General features: G+C 35.7%; 1 protein-coding gene across 2 annotated transcripts in view; it reads right to left on the reverse strand.

The window, feature by feature from the left end:
• The window catches only part of LOC136817135 (polyhomeotic-proximal chromatin protein-like), a 37,160-nt gene extending 12,519 nt beyond the window's left edge, over positions 1-24,641 (reverse strand). The window contains exons 1-4 of one of the 2 annotated variants that reach the window (XM_067073468.1): positions 24,357-24,641; positions 11,115-11,748; positions 9,605-10,667; positions 8,276-8,492 (exon numbers count right to left, since the gene is read on the reverse strand). In XM_067073468.1, coding sequence (XP_066929569.1) covers positions 8,276-8,492; positions 9,605-10,667; positions 11,115-11,742 — 1,908 coding nt within the window. In that variant the 5' untranslated portion in view covers positions 11,743-11,748; positions 24,357-24,641. Of the gene's footprint in view, positions 1-8,275; positions 8,493-9,604; positions 10,668-11,114; positions 11,749-23,922; positions 23,996-24,356 lie in introns of those variants that run through there. The other variant, XM_067073469.1, reaches the window with a different exon arrangement.
• Between the last annotated feature and the right edge of the window lie 356 nt (positions 24,642-24,997).

A 24,997-nucleotide genomic window follows, 5' to 3' on the forward strand; every position in this document is an offset into this window, starting at 1 on the left:
AAAGATGAAAATAAGACCAATTTAGAAACATTTCTAGACACTGGCCTTTTTATATCCCTGGACCAAGCTATATCACCATCTATGATCGAAGTTTCTTTTGAATTGGTACCCACAAAGAAGCCATTGCAGTGTTAAAAATTAAAGTCTAACGGCACTACATCATCAAAAGTATTCGAGGGAACGTAGATCTAGCGCTCTCGATGCATTTACACCGCTATTGTGTAGTGCTGTAATGCAACCTTGGTATTGTTGAATATGTTTCCATAAAAATTATAAAATTAGAAAAACCAAAAAATTTATTTCACAGTTTTCATTGAGTCTCACTTGTTTTCCTTTGTTCTTTTGTTTCATTCAGTCCCTTGTGACACATCAGTTTCTCAATTCTCATGTGGAGTGTCTTTTGTTTTAAAGTTCATTTTGTCAACAATGTGTCACTCTAGGATAATTACTTTTAATTATTTATTCATTTAATTGCTTTTTTCACTTAGTTAATTTAATGACATAATATGGATAGGGACTTATTTTTTATATAAATACAGGCACACATTTCAGTTCACTTCAGATCTGACTTGACAGTCATAGAGTCAAGATGTCAAGGAAATCAGATTTTCACAAATTTTAATAATAATTCATTTTGATTTTCACTTGTGCACTGGGTACTCACAGTATTTATTCACTGGCTACCTGGTAGGTTTTTGCATTTTTGTTTCTTTGCTTTTTTCAGTGTGGCCATTTTGTTTTTCTTTCATGTGTCAGCCATTTTGTTTTTCTGTGCCTTAGGTTTAAGACTTTGTATATTTTCAGTACATTGAAACTTATTCACTCATATAGACTTATACTTTTTCAATTCATATTTAAACACTATACTTTCAAACATCTAGACTTATACTTTTATAGACATTTGGACTTAGAAAATCTTTCAAATATTTTGGACTTTTTTACTTTGAAACTTATTTGACCAATTGTAATTTACCTTTTTAGTTTGAACAATATCAACGTTCCGAACACTGTCAGTCTCAAATCCCTTTGCACTACATTCAAACAGTGGTGACACTTCAACTCAATTCAATTGTCAATGTCAAGACGAGGCATCACAAGGATCGACTACAGCCAACTCAATTCAACTGGCCGAATCATTCCCCTCAGAAGCATTGACGAAGAACTCACCTCTCATTTTCATAATTTATCTATTCGCGAATCAATTCACCCTGATTCCGACGTAACTCATACCGACTCCGACGCAACTCACACCGACTTCGTCGCAACTCACACCGACTTCGACGCAACTCATACTGACTCCGACACAACTCAAACTGTTCAACTAGACTCCATAATGGCAGAGCCAAGTGATGAAGCCATTGATCTAATGATTTTGGCACAAGATGCTATTGACATGATGGAAGAAATCCCAATCAATGATCTCAGTCCTGAAGATTCAAATGTTATCATCACAAAGCTCGAACAAATCAGAAGCTCAATTCGCAAAAAGGAGGTCATAATCAAACGTCGAAAAGAGGAACTCGAGGAAGATGTGAGGATTTCTGTTAATCAAGCAATTATGTCAATTAAAGAATTCATAACAGGCATTTACGACCGAAAATCAAAAGCCAACCTGAGTCAGACCAAAATCAAAGATAACGAAGCAGCCCAAATAGAACGTAAGATCAACTTTCGTCTTGATTGCATCAATAGAGACATTGAAAAGCTAGAGATAACTTTTGATTGTGCAATGGACAAAGCAGAATCCTCTGAACTTTTACTCTTACGGAAAAATCTTTCTTCGAACGTTCATCAACGATTTGATAAAATCACAGAAAGTTATACTGAATGTCTTGACTCACCTATCAAAAGTGCCGAAACACTTATCATGATCCGCAAAACTGGCCAAAGATATGTCGACCTAGATGAGAAGAAACAGGCTTACGTCCTCAATCTTACCAAGGAAATTAGTAAGCGAGAACTTGACAAACATTCTGAGTTTAACAAATCTAAACTCAATATCAAATTAGAAAAGTTCTCTGGTTATGACTCCAATACTGACTTTTAAACGTTTCGAACCAACTTCGAAAAAATGCACTTGTCTTCAACTCCGAAGGAACTTTTACCAGATCTTCTACGAAACAATTATCTGACAGATGCAGCACTAACAATGGTGAAGACCATCAACAACATAGACGAAATTTGGGAACGACTCAAAAAATCCTTCGGTGACTCAAAAGTGATGTTATCCAGAAGACTTCATCAACTCAAAAGTATCGACTTCAACAAACGAGATCCTGAGAAGCTCATATCCGGCATAAGCACTCTAATCAATATCATGCAGGATGTGTCATCCCTTGCAGAAAAACACAACATTGAAGAATATCTGTACTATGGTAGCAGCATTTCAGATATTCATGAAGTCATCGGTGAAAGACGATCAACTCAATTTTTGGTAGATTTTGGTGAAGAGGATCTCAGCCCAAAGGAAAATTGGCAAAAGATGATTGAATTCTTAATCAAGGAGAGACGAGTCAATGAACAAAAACGTCTCTTAAATTTCAAGAAAGAGACAATCAAGAAGAAGGATGACAAGAATGCTGGTGCCAGACGTAATGGTTCATGTCACTGGAATCAAGACGGTGATGACGTACACTGCAGCATTTGCAATTCACCAGAGGGAAGAGCAGACCACATTGCAACCAAAAGCCGAAATGGAAAGAAAATCATGCAGTACTACACATGTAAATCATTCGTATTCAAATCACCTGAAGATCGATACACCATCTTGAAGAAGAAGGGATTTTGCGCTCAATGCTTATTTCCTGGAGCAGATGCATCTTCGGGAAAACATGTCGATGGAAAGTGCCAACACGACTTTGTCTGTGCTCATCCATCCCATCAAAACGACACAATCAAGAAGCATGTGCTAGTTTGTGAGGAGCACAAGACTCAACCATCAAATCAACAACTTCTCGATACCTTTGTCAAGCGTTTCATCAAAAGTCCAGCTTTACCTCAATTCTCAAGGGAGATCAAACTCTACAAAGCCAGCAACGAGATATGCGATGATCGTGGTGTGTATCTCCTTCAACAAATATCCATCAATATCAACGTTCCGAACACTGTCAGTCTCAAATCCCTTTGCACTACATTCAAACAGTGGCAACAACTTGTTAATTTTCTACGACAATGGTTGCAGCGATTTCGTTGTCAGCAAGAAAGCAATAGAGCTACTCGGCAGCAAAGCAAAGAAGATATCATCCGAACCGGTCATACTTGGTGGCGTTGGTGAGTGTCAAACCAAATCGTTGAATGGAATCTTCAGTGTCACTATCCCACTTCACGATGATCAAGAAGTAACGTTCTCCGGTGTTTGTCTCGATCGTATCACATCTACATTCCCAACATATCCATTAGACGTCGTTGAACAAGACATCATTGACTATCACATCTCATCAGGAGGAACCAGTCCAATTCCAAAGCTTCCAAACAACATTGGTGGTGAAGTGCATATGATGATTGGAGTCAAATACCTTCGTCATCACCCAAAAATGGTCATCCAACTCCCATCAGGTCTTGCATTGTACGAATCGAAATTCAACAATTCAACTGGGGGAAGAGGAGTGGTCGGTGGACCACATCACAGCTTCACCAAAATTCATCAGCAATTCAACACATTGACATCCTCCACATTCTTTTCAAATCAATTCAACATGATTAGAAGCCAATCAGCTGTCCCTCTGCTAGGATTCAGCCAATGCAATTCAACAGATCTCGTGCAACAAAATTTCCACGATGAATCACCTACCCACATTTCAACAACAATGAAGATTTTTGAAGAAGTAGAAGCAACAGGTAGTGAGATATCATATCGCTGCCCAGATTGTCGCAACTGCAAAGCATGCAAGCAACCATCAAATGATGTCATCAGCTGCAAAGAGGAAATCGAGCAGAGCATCATCAATTCATCCATCACCGTTGATTTGGAGAGCAAGACTGCAACAGCACTCCTTCCTTTCATAGCAGATCCAGAAGCACGCTTGGTCAACAACAAGGACAAGGCAATGAAAACATATCAGCAACAAGTTCGAAAACTCAATCATCCCAACAATCAAAAGGACAAGCAAGATGTTCTCGAGTCAGAAGCAAAGCTGCAGCAACTTGGATATGTTGAATATGTATGCAACCTCCCAAAAGAAGACCAGGACCAACTGCAAACTTGTAAGATGCATTATTATATTCCATGGAGAGCCGTTTGGAAATCTAACTCCTTTAGTACGCCTTGTAGAATTGTGTTCGATGCGTCCCAACCTACAGCTTCAGGTTTCAGCCTAAATGACGTATTGGCAAAAGGCAGAAACAACCTGAATCATCTTCAAGAAATATTAATCAGATGGTCTGTCCAACCAACAGCTATCCATACAGACATAAAGAAGATGTACAATACGATAAAGCTACACAAGAGTCATTGGTGTTATCAGAGATATCTTTGGCAAAACAGCTTGGATCCATCAAAATCACCAGAACAGAAGGTTATCAAGACTCTGATATACGGAGTCAAATCGTCCAGCAACCAAGCCGAATTCGCTTTGCGCAAAATTGCTCAGTTATCAAAGGAGGAATACCCCAAAGTCAACAACATTGTGCAAAAGGATATTTATGTTGATGATTGTGTAACTGGCGAGAAAGACCTTGAAACAGCTCATCGTCGTGCAGATGAGCTCGAACTTGTATTGAATCGTGGTGGATTCCAATTGAAAGGCATAGCATTTTCAAGAGAAGACCCACCAAGCACCCTCAGTGATGATGGAGAAACAATCCATGTTGGTGGTATGAGATGGCTTGTCAAATCAGATGAGCTAGCTCTCAATGTTGGGGAACTCAATTTCAACAAGAAGATTCGTGGGAGGAAACCTGAACAATCAATAAAAGGTATACCTTCAAATTTAACAAGAAGACAATGTGCATCCAAAGTTGCTGAATTGTTTGATTTGACTGGTAAAGTTTCACCCTTAATAGCTTCAATGAAAATTGATCTTCAGGATCTAGTACAGCGACAACTCAATTGGGACGATATCATCCCGGATAACCTCCGGTCCATCTGGGAATCAAATTTCGACATGATGAAGGAAATAGGAGATCTACGATTTAATCGAGCCATAGTCCCAGAAGATGCAATCGACTTAAAGATGGACACTCTGGACTTTGGAGATGCCAGTCACTCAATGGTTTGCGTTTCAATCTATGGAAGATTTCTACGGCGAAATGGAGAGTACTCGTGTCAACTGATCTTTTCAAGAACAAGAACTGTGCCAAAAGGAACATCTCAACCACGAGGAGAATTGTATGCTGCTGTGATAAACACCCATACAGGAGAGATCGTCAAACGCTCATTAACCACGTGGCACCAATCTTCAATTAAGTTGACAGACAGTCAGATTGTTTTACATTGGATAAGTAACGAGAACAAACCACTCAAGCAGTATGTTCGAACCAGAGTCATCGAAATCAAGCGATTCACTTCAAATCAAGATTGGTTCTACGTCAACACTAACAACATGATTGCAGATATTGGCACTCGAAAGGGAGCAACCTTGAAAGATGTTTCCAGGACCTCAACTTGGATAAATGGCTTTGATTGGATGCATTTAGATCATTCACAATTTCCTATCAAGAGTGCAGAAAATTTGAAGCTAAGTGATTCAGAGATCTCTGAGGTGAATAAAGAAGTTCAAATCTTCCACATTAACAACAAAGAATTCAAGAAGAGATCAACACACTCAAATTATCTCATCGACCCAAACCACAGAAGCTTTTCGACAGTCATCCGAATTCTTGCTTACGTTATCAAATTCTGCAACATCACAAGAAAGAAGTCTTCATCCAAATCAACTCAGCTAACAAACGATGAAATCCATTTGGCTGAGCTCTATTTCTTCAAAAAGGCGACAGAAGAAATTCTTCATCTCGTCGAACCACGAAAATATGAACCAATTTCAACACTTAAAGATGGGATACTAACATACAATGGACGCATCCTATCAGATACAAAGACAACAATCGTCGGACGATTCACATCTGCCATGTTGGACCTATCCAGCTCATCCTTTTGTGTACCTATAATCGATGGAAACTCACCCATAGCCTTCAGCATTGTGTATGACATCCACTGGAACAGCTCTGCATGTCATTCTGGCATTGAAACTACTATCAGAGAAATTCTAAAGAAAGTGTACATCATTAATGGCCGCTCGCTTGTCAAGCTAATCAGAAGAACATGCACAAAATGTCGTATCATCCTCAAGAAGCAGATTGAAGCCATCATGGGACCAATTCCACCTTCAAGTCTAACAGTTGCTCCGGCATTTTATAACTCACAGATCGACTTCAGTGGACCATATCAATCATTTTCACCTTCACACAAGCGAACAACAGTAAAGATATGGCTAGTTGTGTATTGTTGTTGTTCCACTTCTGCAGTGATGATCAATGTCATGGACGACTATTCTTCTTCAGCATTCATCCAAGCGTTTACTCGATTTTCAACGAGATATGGTTTTCCAAAGAAAGTATTCTGCGACGAAGGATCACAGCTCGTCAAAGCTACAAAAGGCATGAAGTTGAACTACACTGATGTCAAATCAAGGATGTTCAAGGAAAGAAGCGTGGAATTTCAAACATGTCCAGTTGGCGGACATAATGTCAATGGAAAGGTAGAGAGAAAGATCAAACACATCAATCTATCATTGGAAAAGACCTTCAACAATCAAAGACTTTCAATCCTACAATGGGAAACACTGACAGCCACCATTGCCAACACCTGCAACAATCTTCCGCTAGCTGTTGGCAACGTCACAGCTGTTGAAAACATGGATCTATTAACGCCAAACAGATTGCTTCTTGGACGAAACAATGAACGCAGTCCTGTTGGAGATTTCATTGTTACAGACGATCCATCAAAGATTCTGAAAACGAATACAAAAATTTATGACTCATGGTTCGAAACTTGGCTCTTGAGTCATGTACCAAAGTTAATGCACCAAAGCAAATGGTTTCGCCAAGATCGTAACCTTCAAATTGGCGATATTGTTTTATTCACAAAAGTCAATTCAGTGATCAGCAAAACCTACACGTACGGGATGATCAAATCAATCGAAACCGGGGACGATGGAAATGTCAGACGTGTCGTGGTAGAATATAAGAATCCAAACGAAAATGTCAAACGTGAAACCTCGAGATCGGTTCGAAGTCTTATTCTTGTACATGGTATTGATGATCCAGATTTGTTCACTGAACTGTTCTAATAGACTGAACTGGAAAATAAATTGTTTTGCTTTGGCCGGGAGTGTAATGCAACCTTGGTATTGTTGAATATGTTTCCATAAAAATTATAAAATTAGAAAAACCAAAAAATTTATTTCACAGTTTTCATTGAGTCTCACTTGTTTTCCTTTGTTCTTTTGTTTCATTCAGTCCCTTGTGACACATCAGTTTCTCAATTCTCATGTGGAGTGTCTTTTGTTTTAAAGTTCATTTTGTCAACAATGTGTCACTCTAGGATAATTACTTTTAATTATTTATTCATTTAATTGCTTTTTTCACTTAGTTAATTTAATGACATAATATGGATAGGGACTTATTTTTTATATAAATACAGGCACACATTTCAGTTCACTTCAGATCTGACTTGACAGTCATAGAGTCAAGATGTCAAGGAAATCAGATTTTCACAAATTTTAATAATAATTCATTTTGATTTTCACTTGTGCACTGGGTACTCACAGTATTTATTCACTGGCTACCTGGTAGGTTTTTGTTTTTGCATTTTTGTTTCTTTGCTTTTTTCAGTGTGGCCATTTTGTTTTTCTTTCATGTGTCAGCCATTTTGTTTTTCTGTGCCTTAGGTTTAAGACTTTGTATATTTTCAGTACATTGAAACTTATTCACTCATATAGACTTATACTTTTTCAATTCATATTTACACACTATACTTTCAAACATCTAGACTTATACTTTTATAGACATTTGGACTTAGAAAATCTTTCAAATATTTTGGACTTTTTTACTTTGAAACTTATTTGACCAATTGTAATTTACCTTTTTAGTTTGAACAATATCAACGTTCCGAACACTGTCAGTCTCAAATCCCTTTGCACTACAAGTGCCGCAATTAGGGTACCACTTTTCAAAAAACTCTGATCAAAGATTTTGCTTGGCCGGGATTGAGAAACTTGGTCCAGGGATAAATAATTTTGGAAGTTCTTATTGTTATAAAAAAAAGGAAACGCTTTACTTGAAGCAATCGTTGCTGAAGGAGAAACATTTCTTGAGAAACTTGTTGTTTCTGTTGAAGATTTTGTTGCAAATTTAGTTGACTGTTGCTGGCAGCTGCTGCCAGGATTTGTGAAACAAGTTGTTGTTGAGATGTTTGTTGTTGGATTGAAACTTGTGTTGCAGTCGCTGCAGGTGTTTTTGTTGCTTGTTGTTGTTGTTTTTGCTGCTGTAAAATCCTGAATAAGCAAGAAGATACTGGGTAATGGTTTCATATTCACCAGCTACAAGTTTGAATTTACTCCCTTAGGTTGACGACAACAAGAGCAATAATTTTTTTGTGGATTTTCATATTTTTAAATTGAAGAATATTTGCATCAAGTTGTTTATTATTCCAGGAAAAGTTATGCCAGAAGTTAAAGGTTTTGTTTAAAAAATAAGAGTAATATCATTTGCTTACTCGTCAATTTTAATTTACAAGCTTTTTCACATTGGATTGAAATGGATGTGGAGCAAGATTGGTCAGAAAGAGGAAAAGAAAAACATTTTTTGCTTATATCAGCATATAAAAAAAGGCAGACACTGTCCTGATATGAAATAATGTGTCTGATATGAAACGGGGGCACTTGTATAAAAATAAAACCTTTAACTTGACATGATCTGCAAACATTAGCTCCTAATCTTATGATATAATGATACATTAACAGTCTAGTAATCATTTACTCTCGGGTACCTAATAGCCGTCGCCCCCGCTAATTAATTTTTCGAAAATTTTCCACCCAGAACAAATCTTATTCCAACTCCCCCGCTTTTTAATTTTAGGTAAAATGTTTTTGAAAGTTCCCTCTTTTGTCCTAATTCTCCCGTATTAGACTCCTTTTCAAAATTTTTCCACCCAGGACATTTCTATTACAACCCCCTCTCCCCTGCTCTCCCACTTATTAAGTTTTGAGATTTTTTCCAGCCTCTCTTTAAAGGGAACTAATTTTGGCGGGAACTAATTTTGGCGGATTTGGCAAATTTAGACAAAATTCGCAAAAAATAGTTCCCGCCAAAATTAAATATTTTGCTCACTCGTCAAAATAAGTTCCCGCCAAAACTTAAGTTTTGTTTTCTTGCTTAAATAACCCCTAAAATGCATCAAAATTGCTCAAAATAAGACAAAATAGAACAGAATTACGCTGTCATTTGCCAAAATTAGTTCCCACCAAAATTAAAAAATTTAATCATTCGCCAAAATAAGTTCCCGCAAAAATTAAAAGTCTTCAAGATTTTTGTTGAACGCCAAAATTAGTTACCGCTAAAATAAGTTCCCTTAAGGTACTTTGATTCATTGAAGAATGAAAATCACCTTTGCTTCATGAGCATGTCTTGAAAAGCAGCCTGTTTTTGTTGAGCTTGAGTGGCTTCCATTGTTTTTAACTGTTGATTAGTTTGCTGTTGCAGGCTTGAAAGAAGTTGTGGCATAAGACCGGCCGATACTTTTGTTGCTGAGCTTGTGGTGGCTTGAGTTGTGGCGATTGAAGGTTTAGACAATGTTGTGACTTGGAGAGGTGTGACTGGTTGTTTTGTTGTGGAAACAGGAGTTTGTGAGGCATGTTGTTGTTGTTGTTGTTGTTGTAGCAGGAACTTAATTCTATCCTGTTGTGATTTTAAAGGTGACTGTTGTACAACTTTATTGGACTTTGGACTAGCATTGATGCTTAGTTTACCACCCTTGAATAAATGAGGGTCTGTCTTTTCTAGTTTCAATAAATGCTGACTCATTGTTTTATCGAAATTAGACATGAGCGTTGTACTGGTTGTTGATGGTGTTTTGATGATCGAGACAGTTGCTTGATGTGTCTTTGGTAAAACACTAGCTACTGTTTTCATGGGTTTTGGTATTGATTTTTGTTGGTTGCCAATGCTTTGTTGGGGCAAAGGCATGACTACTGTTTTAGGTTGAGCTGCAGTTGACAATGAGGATATTGGTATTGATTTTAGTTGAACATTGGGTGATGTCATTTGAATATTTTTAGGTTGTGCTATAAGAACTCTGTTGACAGGACTTGCAGTGATATGAGGCTGAGAATTTCGAATAGGTGTTGGAGTACCTTTCGGTCTTATGTGTTGAAAATTACTAAGCGATATTGGTGTCTGTTGTCCAAGTATGGTTGTTGGTGCTGGTCGGAGTTGTGGAATACCAGCTGTGTTAGGTGCCACAATCATGCGTACAGTATTTGCAACTGGTTGTGGTTGAGGCTGTATGTTTGCATTTTGTTTGCCAACACTGTTCGGTAATAATAGAACGGGTTTACTGACTGCCGGATTTTGTGATACCATTCCTTGTTGGGTAGCACCAGTTGGGTTCAAAGTGATTGTCTGTGGCTGTTTCCCTGAATTGTTGACAATGAGAACCTTTCCTGCCATTCCTTAGCAAAAAGACAGAAAAAAGCTTTAAATCTAAAAAATTAAATGAATCAAGCAGGACACAATATAAATCAGTCAGTTGTATTTATAATTTATCTTTAAATGGAACTAATTTTGGCAAGCAGTAATAATCTATTGTTTACTCACACCCAAAATTTGAAAACAATATCTAATGTGTTGCAAAGATATTAAATTTTGTAATTATTTTGTAAAAAAGTTCATACAGGAAAAAAAGTTTGTTCACCACCCACTTTCCCGACTCTAAAAAGGGTTAAGGATTATGCATTTATCATTTGTCTTTATCTCTGCAACATAAATCATATTGATTTCACACTGAAAAGTTTAGTTCAGTTTTCAGTAAAAGGACAAACAAAAACTTGGAAATTTTGATATTCTACTAGATGAATGCAGACAAAGTTGCAAAAAGGAGAAGAGAAAAGTGATCTTACCAGCAAAATTAGCGGGAAGTAGGATAGTTTGAGCTGCAGCAGGATCTTGAGTTTTTTGAGGGCTCGATGAAATTATCAGAGGTGGATTCAGAGTCTGCATGCTACTGTAGGCTTTAGATACTGGTGCTGAACGAACAGTGACAGATGGTGTTGATGCAATCTTTGGTGGTGCTGGCCTGTTGGCGGACACTGTTGAATATTGGGAGATTTGAGCTTGAGTTGCCATTATAATATTGCTTCGTTGGGGTGCCACTGTCTTGACAATTTGTTTTTTGGCATTTTGATATATGATTTGGTTTTGGTTATTTGCTTGAGCATTTGAATTAAGAATTTTGTTGATTTTCTCTATATCCAGTTTCCCTGTATTATTGCTTTGTGCTGTGCCGTTGACAGCTTTCTGTGGTGTAATACTACCATTATAAGCCACAATTTGTGGGATGACCTTTGGAGCTACGGTTCTTGACGATGTTACAGTTGGTGGTTTTGGTGTTTCTGTTGTTCTAGTGACATCTGTAGTTACCGTGGGTGCTTTATCATTGTCAGTTGATGTAGCACTGGTTGCAATTGAAGCAAGAAATGATAGACGGTTGAACTCCTTTTCGAAGGAGGACGGAGGTTGCTGGTCCATACAAATCTAAAAAAAGGAAAATTATTAACAGTTTTTATTCAATTGGTTTGAAAGTTTACAGGAAAAGGTACTTTAATGGGATAAACTTTTGCGGGATTAAATTTTGTGGTTGGACCTACCCGCGAAATTCAAACATTTTGCAGGTGGCACTATTGGGTGTTGAAATACACATTATTTGCACCTCTTTGATGCAAGTAACTATTCAAAAAGTATTTATTTGACATATTTTGAGTTTTTGTTTAGAAATATTTTGCAAGTGAGGCCCTTCTAAATTTCCATTGGGACTTATATAATTTCGCAGATTTTCGCAAATGACACCCAAATCCGCAAAATCCGCAAAATTTAATCCCTGCGAAAGTTTATCCCATTATAAAGTAAGTAAATTACTAGGCTGTGTATGGTAGCAAATATCATGGCCTGGTTGTTTGAATATTGATTAGCGGTGGAGGAATAGATTTTAAAATCTCAATTGTTATTAACGTAGTTTCCATTCATTTAGAAATAAATGCAAACAAACCTGTTAATCCAATTGGGCCTAGAACATAATGCGGAAAGGGGTTGGCGACCCCCCCAACCTTTCAAAATGCCTATCCCCCAAGGGTTTTGGGCTAAATTTTCGAAAATATATAGAGTATAGTGCAATCTGATAATCCCCTTCTCGCTGCTATCCCCTTCTCGCTGCTATCCCCTTCTAAAAATCAATCCCCTTGTTTTTTCTCTTTATTTGTTTATGGTAAAAAGGGACTCAAGACTACTCAAACAGTAAAACTTCCTTTCATGCAGACCAAATTTCATAACAGTGCTGGAAAATAATCTACAATATATGTAAGCCCCCCTTCTTAAACGATCCCCCCTTTTTAATGAAAATTTCTGACCCCCCCTTCTTCACTTTTTTGGAATGTGTCATCTTAAGAAAGGGGGGGGGGGTCATGTACAACCCTCATATAATTTTTCCCATGAAAACAAAAACCTGTAGTTTAGTTTACCAAAAAGTAATCTTCAATGAGTAGAACAATAATCAGTTGGTCCAATAATAATTTCGCTAAGAACATTGATCTATGTAATGCCTATAAATAGTGATTCTTGTAGATAAGATTCGTTTTTCAGCCAAAAAAAATAGTAAATGATTTTAGAAAACTCATTGCCCTCCAAACTAATAAAAATAATAATATGACTTCAAGAACAATGATCTATGCTTATAAATAGGGATTCTTATAAAGATGCGTTTTTTAGCCGAAAATTTTTTTTGTGAATCTTTTACCAATGATGTTACCCTACATACTTTCATGCAAAAAATCAGAAAAAAATTAATAATTAACCATATTGAATTGAGTATCAGACTAAACACCTCACATTGAAGAAGAATTAATTACAAGTCAGAATGTGATTGCAGATTGAGACTTTAGTTTGATAATTGATTCAACAAGGTATAAACACATAGGGTGTTTAATTCCTTTTCACACTCGTGTGAAAAGCAAACAGAATCCCACCCTTGGAAATCAGTTTTCACACAAGTGTAATTTAATGATTTTTTTCTGTGCTAATCCCACGATGAGTTATTTTTTCTTGTTTGGCGCGACTTCAAAGAGAGAAATAATTAATCATTAATCACACTATTTGATGCAGGAGCAATGTTTACAAAATTGATTTAAATGTTTTTTTTACATTTTTTTCTGAACGTTTTAATAGACCTTTTTGTATGTAAAATACAGGAACGAAAAAGCTGTGGTTAGTCAACAAAGACAACAAAGCATCTTATAAAGAAATATTGTAATCATTACGCTACCTTAATTCAAAAGGGGCCTAAGTCCAGGTACCCCCCCCAGTTCAAAAGGGGCCTAAGTCCATTTTTATGAAATTTGAGATCTTTAGTTTTTCTCAATCTCTGGCTCATTTGCTCTTTTTTGATGTACATAACAAGTAGTTTTTAAAGTTGAAAAGGCTCATAACTTCATATTGAAGCTCTGATAAAAGTGATGTTAAATTCAAAAGAGGCCTAAGTACACCATATTTTTACAATAAAGGGCTTAAGTCCACCAAAATAAGTTTGTTAAGTTTTAAAAGGGGCCTAAGTCCACCAAAATAAGTTTGTTAAGTTTTAAAAGAGGCATAAGTCCAATTAAATTGCAAATGGGCCTAAGTCCATGCATCCTAAAAAGTTTAATTGAGTTTTTCCTTAACTAATTGAGATTGTCTTTTCTCTTTATCTTGAGTCTAGGTGTAAGTGGCTTTAATTTGGAGTGTCATATGTGCAGGTTTTGAACTTTTAAAGGCAGAAATTAACCCTCACACATTTTTCAAAATTCATGTTTAATTCAAAAAAGGCCAAAGTCCACTCTGCAAGATTTACTAAGTTGCACCTTGTACGTACAAAAATATCTACTTTCCAAAAGAATGCCTTTTTATTGAAAAAACAAGTTCAAGCTATGGCTTTCAGAAAACATTTACTTCATAGCTTTACCATCAAAAATGGTTTCAGAATAAAGGAAAAACTTTAATCGCAATTTTCTCAAAATGACCAAAATGGACTTAGGCCCCTTTTGAATTAAGGCTCACAGGACTTAGGCCCCTTTTGAATTAAGGTAGCGATTAGAACAATAAAAGATCCAATTTCTTAATCCAAAAAGAAATATTTACAGAACAACAATCAAGCCTTTTAGAAATTTGTTCTTAAAGACGTTGCATAGTATCTATTTATGCCATTCAAAAACAAACATAGCACACACATCAAACTTTCAAAACACACAAACTGAAAGCAGTACAGTAATTATGACGTCACACATTCTCTCCTGTGCAAGAAAATATTAAAACCCCTGTTTTGATATACCGCCAACTGCTCTAACTTCGGACTATCTTACAAAACATGGGACGGCAATTCCGCCACCATTTCACCGAACCTTCAAGCCTCCAAAGTCATTTGATTTGAGTTGAAGATAAAAAAATAAATTTCTCTATTGCACTGAGTAGGCTTTTAAATTGAAATATGAAAAAAATCCATAGTGGAACACATTCCAATGTCTGGAATGAAGAAGACCAAATTAGTGGCAAAACGATGGAGCATTTGACGTCACTCACGTGGCAAGTTACACACTTGTTATTTGTTAATCCCATCAGGCTATAGGCGGTTAGGCGGTAGGCTTTTTCGATCTTTAGTGGATGAATTTTTGCGTGGATTAATTTTCGCGGTTTTCACAAATATTGGCCATTTTCCTGAAATTTAGTCAACGCAAAAATTTTGAAGGCTTTGGATTTGCAAAATAGTCCATATGAAATTATTTGGAATTTTACAATCGCAAAAATAAAATTTCGCAAAATCAAAGAAAGAAATCAAATTACCTTAAAGGAAGAAATTTTAGCGGATGGCCAAAAAAGTTTTTTAGATGGAATTTAATTTGGCGGATGGACGAAAAAACTAAATTTGGCGGGAATTTTATTTGGCGTTTGCTGAAAATTTTATCCTTAAAATGGCGTAAAAACAGCAAAAAAATGCAAAAACACCTTAAAAGAAATCCTCATTTCAAAAAGTTTAATTTGGCAGGAATTTAATTAGATGGATGGTGGAAAAAAGAAATTTTGGCGGGAACTTAATTTGGCGGATTCTGGCCAAATCCGCCAAATTTTCTTGCCGCCAAAATCTCTTCCTTTAAGGTATTATTACTACGAGTTCAACTCTTCATTTCAATTATAAACTCTAGTAACCTCCTAAAAATACTTTCTTTGAAGTTTTTTGAAAGCTTTTGAGTGACTTTGTCTGCCTTTGTTTGTTCGATTAAAAAACACATCTCTTTTCTATTTAGAATTTATATAGTTGCGAAATCTGGCGAAATTAAATAAAGAAGGCCATTTTCGCGAAATTTAATCCAGGCGAAAATTTTAAAGACCCTTGGTTTGCGAAATTTAATCCATGCAAAATCTTTAATTTCTCATCTTGCGCAAATTAGTAAAAGCAAAAATTTATCCACTCAAAGTAATTCTCCAATCGGCGTCTGGTCATTTTGAATGAAAACAAAAAAGTTAAAAGGGCGCGCTCTCAACCAGTGAAAGTTATATTGTGACATGTTATGACAGAAAGTATATGATTGATAAACTTGGTGGAGTAAATTTGTTGTCTTAAGAGATTTAACAGTAAGTGAAAATACAGGCCAGATATCAACAGTCCCATTTTTCGACCAAAATCGTCCCAAGTTATAGAGCAGTTGACGGTACAAGGGCAAGCCCAACACGTCAGTAAAAGCCACTGTAAATCAGGGGTTCAGTGATTTGATCATTTGGTGGTTCTTTTCCCAGGAGAATACTTTATGTTTATGTCTAATGGTAGTGCTTGTTCTAAGAGATGAGCGAATTTAATTATTTTTAGACTTCGAGAGAAGCAAATCTCTAAATCTACAGTACAAGATTACACTTTACCGTCAACTGCTCTAACTTGGGATGATTGGTCGAAACATGGAACTGTTGATATCTGGCCTGTATTTTCACTTACTGTTTTTTAAATCTCTTTGACAACAAGTTTGTTTTAGTAACTCCACCAAGTTTATCAATCATACTTTCTGTCATAACAGGTCACAATAACTTTCACTGATAGTGCGTCATTTTTAACTTTTTTGTTTTCATTCAAAATGACCGGACGCTGATTGGAGAATTAGAGAAATACTTGGTGCCAAAGATAAACCGTGTATTTTTTAATACGCCGTTCATTAACTCAAATCAAATGACTTTGGAGGTTTGGTGAAATGGTGGCCGAATTGCCGTCCCATGTTTGTCAGATAATCCCATAATAGAGCAGTTGACGGTAATATATAATGCCAATTATGCAAGTTTTTTATATTAATACTTTCTTTTTGCATGTTTTCAATGTACTGTAATTACACACAGCAATTCGGCCAACATAATTTTTGCATGCATGGTTTGATTTTTACACCTTGAAAGTCTATCCCAGATCCATGGATATACCGGTTGCAGGGGGGAGCTAATTAAAATTCAACCATTGATAGGAAAAATGTCTGCTGAGTTTCTTCTTCTCTCAACAGATTCTCCACTCAGAGATGTGGTCCACCAAAAACCTTACCATAGTGTCCTAGTAGGTTGGTCCCCCCCCTAGAAAATGGAAAAAAACCCCTCTCCCCCCCTGAGATTTGTAAAAAAATTCCCCCCCTAGGAAGTTTTTTTTTCAATTTGCTCTTGATGCTTCTATTCACGTTATCTCTGTTATATATACAATGAAAAATTGAAAAAAAAGTTTCCACAGAGTGAAATGAAAAGTTAAAAATGAACTGCTAGTGAAAGATAACTTCTAATCAATTTATTTACAAAGCAATAGGGCACACCAGAAAGATTTCCACAGTAGAAAAAAATAATGTCCCCAGATTTTTTCTCCCCCCCTAGACTTTTTGGGGCCATTTTTTCTCCCCCCCTAGATTTTTGAAAACCATTTTGCCCCCCCCCTTAATTCCTATTTTCTGAAAAAAAAATTCCCCCCCCCCTTTTAAAAGACACTATGCTTACCTGAAGCAGGATGCTCAAATACCTACACAAGTACCGTGAGATCGGGTAACTTGCATCAGTGGAGGCTAACATGCATAGCCCTTAAATGACTGACGTCAATCTAAGCAGCAAAATTTCAATACAAAAGAGCTACGCAGCTCCGCTTGCAGCTCTACTCTACCATTTTTGTTTGGATTTAATTTTGTATTTTAATGACCAGCCAGGTCATTCATTTGAGGGCTTATGGGCCATTCCAGAATTTGTCTGTAGCAGGGGTCCAATGTATTTTGCAAAAGTACATGGATTTTTATCGGAATTTCGGACCACCACTGGAAAAGAAAAATTATTTCCGAGGCTAGAAAAAAAAAGAAAAATGCACTTTGTCTGACGGGGGGGGGGGGGGGGGGTAACAAAACTTTTCTGGAATGGCCCTATGCATGTTAGCCTCCACTCACTGATGCACAAGTTACCCGATCTCACGGTATAAAATTCAATATGGCGGATGGAAAGGCAAAAAGGTCTATTGCAATCAAAATTCATTTAACCTTTTCAGCCCGGCAGACGTGTATACACGTCGAGCATACGTTCCGGCAGACGTGTATACACGTCTTTTTGACATAGTGATCTTCAAAGCTATATTTCTCCCATTGGCTTCTTTGCTAGCCGTAGAAGTAAAGAAAAACGGAAAGTAGAGGTTCTAAGCTTTCTTTTGATATATGGTGATGTAATGTTTTGATCACGTGGTGAGGCAGCAGATTTCGAGGGCGGTCAATGAAAAATCTCGTATAGTAAAGATTACATCATTAATAGCATAATTAGTATAATTATGCTATTGTTTGGGTCTCCAACCCTAACCCTAACTGGAAAGATCGATATTCTTATAAAAAGTGTTTCTTATAAAACATCGACATTTATAAGAAGTGTTTCTTATAAAACATCGATATTCCTATAAAAAATGTTTCTTATAAGGAACCACCACTTCCCCGACCGTTAAGAGTGACCACCCCATAGTCTTCATTTCGACCTATATAATCGCGTGTAATAATCGCTTGTGGTTGTAATTTACGCATGCGCATTATATGTGATGTAGAACAATTATATAACATTACGCAATGGTTTCTTCCAAATATGGTAATACGAGATTTTGCATTGAACTGACTGTTTGTAGAAAAAGTAGAGAAAAACACTGAATCAAGATGGCGACCAAGAAATGGGTTTTTCAAACTTACTGCTAAAGCTCTTGGATTTTTTGACTGGTTTAGGCCACTTTTCTTCATGGAAACATTGTTTTTATAATGGCAAAACATCCAGTAAGTATATCCTATATTTTTTGTTTTGTTTTTAGCATAAAAATTCCATTTATTTGTCATTTTGACCACTTTTCTCGACAAACCATAGGCGGGTCGACCCAAACTTACAGTACTTTTTACTTTTTCTTCAGGTTGGAGCATGGAAAGTTGACAAATCCAATGCAAAAGTGTTTTCTGCACCTCATATATTTCAAAGGAGCACCAAAGAATTTGAAAAGCCTGGATTTATGTTGAATTGCACTACTTCTTTCACTCCTCTCCAAGCACCAGCGACGGTTGATCGATCCCCGAAATTCTTGGCTCATAATGATGTCCTGATTACAGCTTATATGGATCAAAATGATAGCAGGAACCACATAACAGCCACATGAAATTATTATGATGACATTTAGCATCCATTATGGTCAAAAGAGACCAGATTTGATAGCAATGAGTTTGCCTCAAAAGGCTTACGGTTTTTGGAAACTTTGCAACTGTCGCCGACTATGCCATCTAGTTTCACGGTAGCCGATACCCTTCAAAAGCTTCAGGAGCTAAGAATACTGACTGAAAGTGTTGCTTAGATAGTTGGGAAATACTTTTACACCATTTTTGATGTTGTAGCTGCTTCTAGAAACAGATTATCATCAAAATACTTCAAAATTGTATGTATTGGGACACGATCAATAATATGAGACACCATTGTGGACATCATAAAATTGTCCAAAAATTTGTTTTGTTAATAAGTTTCTGAATTTTAATTGTCATGGGTCGAAAATTTAACAGAAGTTAGATATTACTACGTTCTTTAAATATTTTTTTTCAAAAAGTTAAAAACTTCATTTTTGACAAAGATATGATAAAAAATTAACATTGTTAACTTTTTATCAATTCAATGAAAGTCTAAAAAGTCTGAAATCCCCCAAAATGAAAAATAATTTATTACTATGTTTAATTTAGCCATATATTAATTATTTACAAAATTTATCAGAGCGTTAACAAAATATTGATAAATTTGTAACACTGGTACACTCAGAAAATTACGAAAATGGTTTGCTGCCCTTGGAACCTAGCAAATTAGATTTTAGACAATATCATGAGAAAGTGAATTCATCAGATAGAAATAACGATTGTTGCATGTATTTTGGACACAAAAATGATAAATTTTTAACAATTTTGGCAAAAATTGAACTTAATCTTAGCAAGGAAAAAATATAAGATATCAAGTTTTAAGTCAATTTGGGGCAATTTTTAGGTTTCAAATCAGGGTTCCAAAACTTAAATTAGTGAAACTAAATTGCAGAAATGTACTTTCAGATAACCAATCTTTAAATCTGACAAGTTAAAGATAATGCGGATGCAACGTTTCAGGATAATAGAATATGAAAATTTGTAATTCGTAAGTACTCTAGATTTGGAGAAAACCCTGTTATAGTGTTTCACGTTAGTTCTGTTTAGTATTTTGTTAATATTTTATCAGTATTTTTGTTAATATTAGTGTTTGATTTATTCTAGGGAGTTTTTAATTAGGTTGTAGATCAGCTTCTTGAGCATTTTGAAAGTCTTAATTGAGTATCTTTAAGTGGCAAAGACTAATAAAACTATAACAGAAAGTAAATTATTAAAATATTATCTTCTATTGTCTTGTCTGTTAACATTTTATCATTTGAATTCTATCTTTTTCTGATTTCGCTCCATTGATACTCAAGATTTTGTTAATATGCAAACAATTGGTCATTTTTTAACCATTTATGTCAATTTTGATAATATTTTAACACACAACTTAATTAGTGTAATATTTACAAGTACATACTAGTTTTGGTTAAGTTTTTATCTATTTTTGTTCAAGTTATTCAAAATTGTAGTTCTGCCTATAGTTTAAAGAGATATGTATCAAAACAAAGAGTTAAAAATAAACGACCCAAATTTTGGCAGTTTCCCACAAATTTATGATAAAAATTACCAAGTTTTGAACTTCAATCTGTTAAAAAATTATCATTTCATTGTTTTTGAGCCTGAAACCTGTCAAATTTGATAAAAAATTATCATATTTTTGGTCTGTTCAAAGGATTTTCAATTTCAAGGTCAAATTAAAGTTTTAGACTATTTTTTATCATTTCCAAAAAAAAGACCTTGTTAATTTTTTATCATTTTTTTGTCATCACTTTAGGTGTTAATAAGTTGTCTTGATTTGATCGTTGTGACACAGGACCTCAACAGTGTTAAAGATTTATCAATTTTTGAAGATAACATATCCATTGATATTTGTCAATATTCACTATGTTCAAATAATTGATAAAAGTTTAACACATGGTATCAATGTCCACAAGTAGGCCAAAATTGGTCTCATATTAATGATCGTGTCCATTGGATTTTTTTAGCCGAAAATCGTGATTTTTGGCAAAAGTGACCGATATTTGGGCGGCTGGTGTGACACATACAGATTTTTCTGGATGCTGATTTTTGGTATATTACTTCAAAATGATGTATAGATTGATAAATAGCCAAAGACAGATTTTTTAATTAACTTCCCCCCACTTTTTTTTGCTCTAGAAGTGAAAAATGCAGAAAAAGTGACATTACCGCAAAACGTGAAAAAAAACTGTGGTTTACGTGATGCTACCATTTTTGTTGGAATATTCTATTTGGATTGGTACCTGGTCTAAAAGTTGTAGAATTTAATTAGCTTTTCAGGGATACCTTACTTTTTTTCTAAAGATTCCTAGTTCTTGAGTTATGATAAAATAACTGAACATGTCTATTTTCTGAAAAAATGTTGCGCGTTGACAGCGTGAAAATTTAAAAAGTTGCGCGCTGGAAAGGTTAAATAAAAAATAAATAAAAAATATATAAAACAGCGATTAAAGAAAAACATACAGAGAGAACCTTCAGTTAATTTCTGTAAACTACTTTCCTAACTGGGAAAACGTAGTGAAACCCATTGTGCGATTAGCTAGCTCGTAATCAATTCGAAAATTGCACTCGCAATTTTTCTGTTTCAAATTTTGTCTCCTTCTTGAGGACCCTGCCAGTTACATCAAAATGCCTCGAAAATGTCAATATGAAAATTGCGTAATCAGAGAACGTATGTCTCGCTCATTATAAAAAGGCCGACACAAACTTTCAATAATTGGATTGTAACATCGAGTTAAGTCTCTTTTGTTAAGTCACCAGGGGGTAAACAAAACAGACTTTGATAGATTTATCGTTCGTTTCAACTTGACGATTTGTTTAAAACTCAGCCTTCTAAATATTTGGGGTAGGTAAAATATGTACAAAGAAATTCATACTTTTCCAACCCGGCCAATCTTTAAAAAAGAAGCGAACAATAAAATGTAATTACCCTTTCCAAATAAACCTCTTCGGTGGCGAGCGTAGTCTACTCTGACGTAATTGTAAAATTTAAGTAATGGGAGTTTGACATAGTAATGTAATGTTGTTTGGGGAATTATGAAGTTCTCTGGGATTCCGATTGCATTTATTCAGGTTGATTTTTTATGACTTCTAATGGTACTTTTTCTAACAAGTTTAATTACTCTGTTCTCACAACTTATGTCTTTTTTTTTTCGCATCCTTTCCCGTGATTACTTTTATTTATATTTTTAAAGACAGGTAAGAAGGCATATTGATGTAACTGCCTGCCGACGCACTGGATTGTCTGGTGTATTTGTCCGATGGCAAAAAGTATCCGCTACACCGGACGCAATAAGTCCGGTGTTGGATACAGGGAGTTTTGGACGTCGGACATTTATGAAACAAAAAATTAAGAAACACCGGACTCACCGAACTGGTCATGTCAAGTGTTTTGATTGTCCGGTGGAAAAAAATATCCTTCTCCGACACCGGACATCCGACTTACTTAAAGCGAAGGGAAGTCAGGTATAGGTTTACCGTTATCCGCCCGCGTGTGTTTGAGCTGCCGCTTAAAAATTTTCATTATTTTAAAAATTTTCATTATTTCCATTTTTTCCAGTCCAAATACGATGCCCACTATGTTGATGTGTATAGCTAATAGTATAGACACTTGCAGCTTGGGAGAGTTTATGGTAAAATAATGAATAATGAATAATGAAATTTTGCCGCATCGAATTTTGAAGTTGTTGTAACGGTAAACTAATACCTGATTTCCCTTCGCCTAAGTCCGGTGTAGAGACTGTCCGGTGGTAAAAAAAATTCTCATTTTACACCGGACTTTCGCGTGTCTGGTGTTCCTGGTTCTGGTGCGTTGGCAGGGTCCTCCTTCTTGTCCTTTCAGAGTCAGACTGATTTTTTGCACAAACTTAGTTCATGCCTGAATTAGTCCCCAACGTAATCAATTTTGTAAGACCTCCCTTCAACAAAGCTTAATCCCTCAAAAAAAGAAAAATTTGAAAACAATTCGTATAATGAAAATTTGAAACAAGAAAGGATAGAGGGGGGTACCCAGTGCAAGAACGGCAAACTTATTTTTCTCTTTTCTGACTTACTTTTCGTTTTTACATAAATCCTTTTTGACCATCTCGTAAACAAGCTTGAAGTCCTTCTTTTAGTTTGTTTTCACTTTATTTGAAGGCTTCTTCTTGGAATAATAAGTCGTTAAAGCGAGCGCTATTCGGACCCAGTGCGCGAACGAGGAACCAGTGCGCGAACGATCTTTTGAAAGAAAAATTAGAGCTCCGCTCGCAGGTAATACTTTAACTCTCTTCCGAAATGATACAGGGGTATTTGAACTTTTCAAAACCACACGCTTTTTCACCAAAATAGCGTCTTTTTTATAAGAACTTTAGCGTTTTACTAACCTGTTTATTTTTGTAAATATTTTCTTGTCGTCCATTTTTTTGTTTTCTTATTCAAGTTTTGTTCATCGAAAAGCGCGGCAATGTAGTGTCTTCTTTTTTAATTGAGATCGCCAGCGCTTTCGAATGTTTTGACGTTGCAATGTCTTCATTTTGAATATGGTGTTCGGATCGTTCGCGGACTGGAACCTTTTTTATATCCACTACTGGTGATATGTTTCTATTGATTTTGAATTAATGAGCTAACAAATTTCAATGAAATTTTGTGTGATGGAAGATAACAGGTTTTTAAAAGAGGAAAGTCATTTTCAGAACTCTTCTTGCGCAAATTTTCTTATAAAAAACATTTTCTCTCGCGATCAGCCATATTTACAAAAATCCCAAATTTCGTGATTTTTTTACTTGGCCTCGTTCAAATCGGTTTGGTGTTGTTCTAGTACTCCGTTCATTTTAATTTTAGGAGAGATTACAAGGGATAGTTTGAGGATTCTGCTGCACAAAGGAAGTTCTATAGAAGTTTGTTTTTGGTTGTTTTTTTCAAGTTCAAAGACGCTCGTTCGTGCACTGGGGCCATTCGTGCACTGGTGATATGACTCTACTCAACAAGATTTATGGAATGTAAAAAAAAATTATACCTGTTCTTCTTGTGCAAAATTGAGAGCATTTTGAAGTATCCCAGTTCAAAACTTTCACTATCTGACAGATTGGTCTTACAAAAGCTGGAAATCCTTGGTGAAACCAATCCACGTGCAAAGCACATTTTAATATTTTGCACTCGAATGAATATAGCATAAGGGAACAGAAGTTTGTTTACAAGGCAGTTGAAAGTTGCCGCCATTAACGATAATAAAATATTCGACTTTCAACCACGTGAGCATCTCTAGACCAATCAGCGAGCGCAGAAACAAAAGAAGAATGGGCACTAATGACATCATACATTAACAATTCAACTAGAGCACAACTGGAAGAAAACCAAGGAAAATCTCAAAAAATAAAACATATTTGTTTCCAAATTAGAGCTGTTCAGTCTCTAAAGAGTCTATACTAATAAAGTAAAGTATTCGTTTACCTATAACTGTAGTGAAATCCGTAATTTATGGCATCAAAAACGGCTGGGTGGCATCAGCGTGACCGTCTTTTGTTGATTTCAATCACATAAATTCGTGTAAACAAAAAAAATTCCGACCAATCTTCCAATTTCTTTTCCAAAACATAAGAGTTTCAGTACATCATAATTTGCGTTCCAAAATTTGCCCAAAAAGTAACAAAAACAAGGCAATTTTTAGCTAAAATTTTGTATTTTTCATGATAGCAAAACTTCCAAACATTCGACATCAAAATTGCGAGAGAAAGTAAATATATTCTTTAGGATATTCGCATAATTTGTAATTATTCGGGGATATTGACGCATAAGTTATCGTCTCTCGGGTTTTCATTGGCTTATTTGATAAATATTCCAATGGCAAAAAAGATATGGCGGAAAGTTTTTATTTAATTTTAAGCTTTATTTGACCCTAAAATAGATTTAAAGTCCAAAATTAGTTGATTTGGCTATATTCCAAATTTTTAAAGGTTACTAAACGACTTTAAATCTATTATATTCTGATTTAAAAAATAAATAAAACAAACGCCCAAATCTAAAATCAAACAGGACAGCTTAAGCTGCGGTGTGGCGGAATTCGAAACGGAGGAAGTGGTGAAAGCACATTT

This window comes from Clytia hemisphaerica, unplaced genomic scaffold (assembly GCF_902728285.1).
Source record: "Clytia hemisphaerica strain Z4C2 unplaced genomic scaffold, Clytia hemisphaerica genome assembly, whole genome shotgun sequence".
In the NCBI taxonomy this organism is placed as follows: domain Eukaryota; kingdom Metazoa; phylum Cnidaria; class Hydrozoa; order Leptothecata; family Clytiidae; genus Clytia; species Clytia hemisphaerica.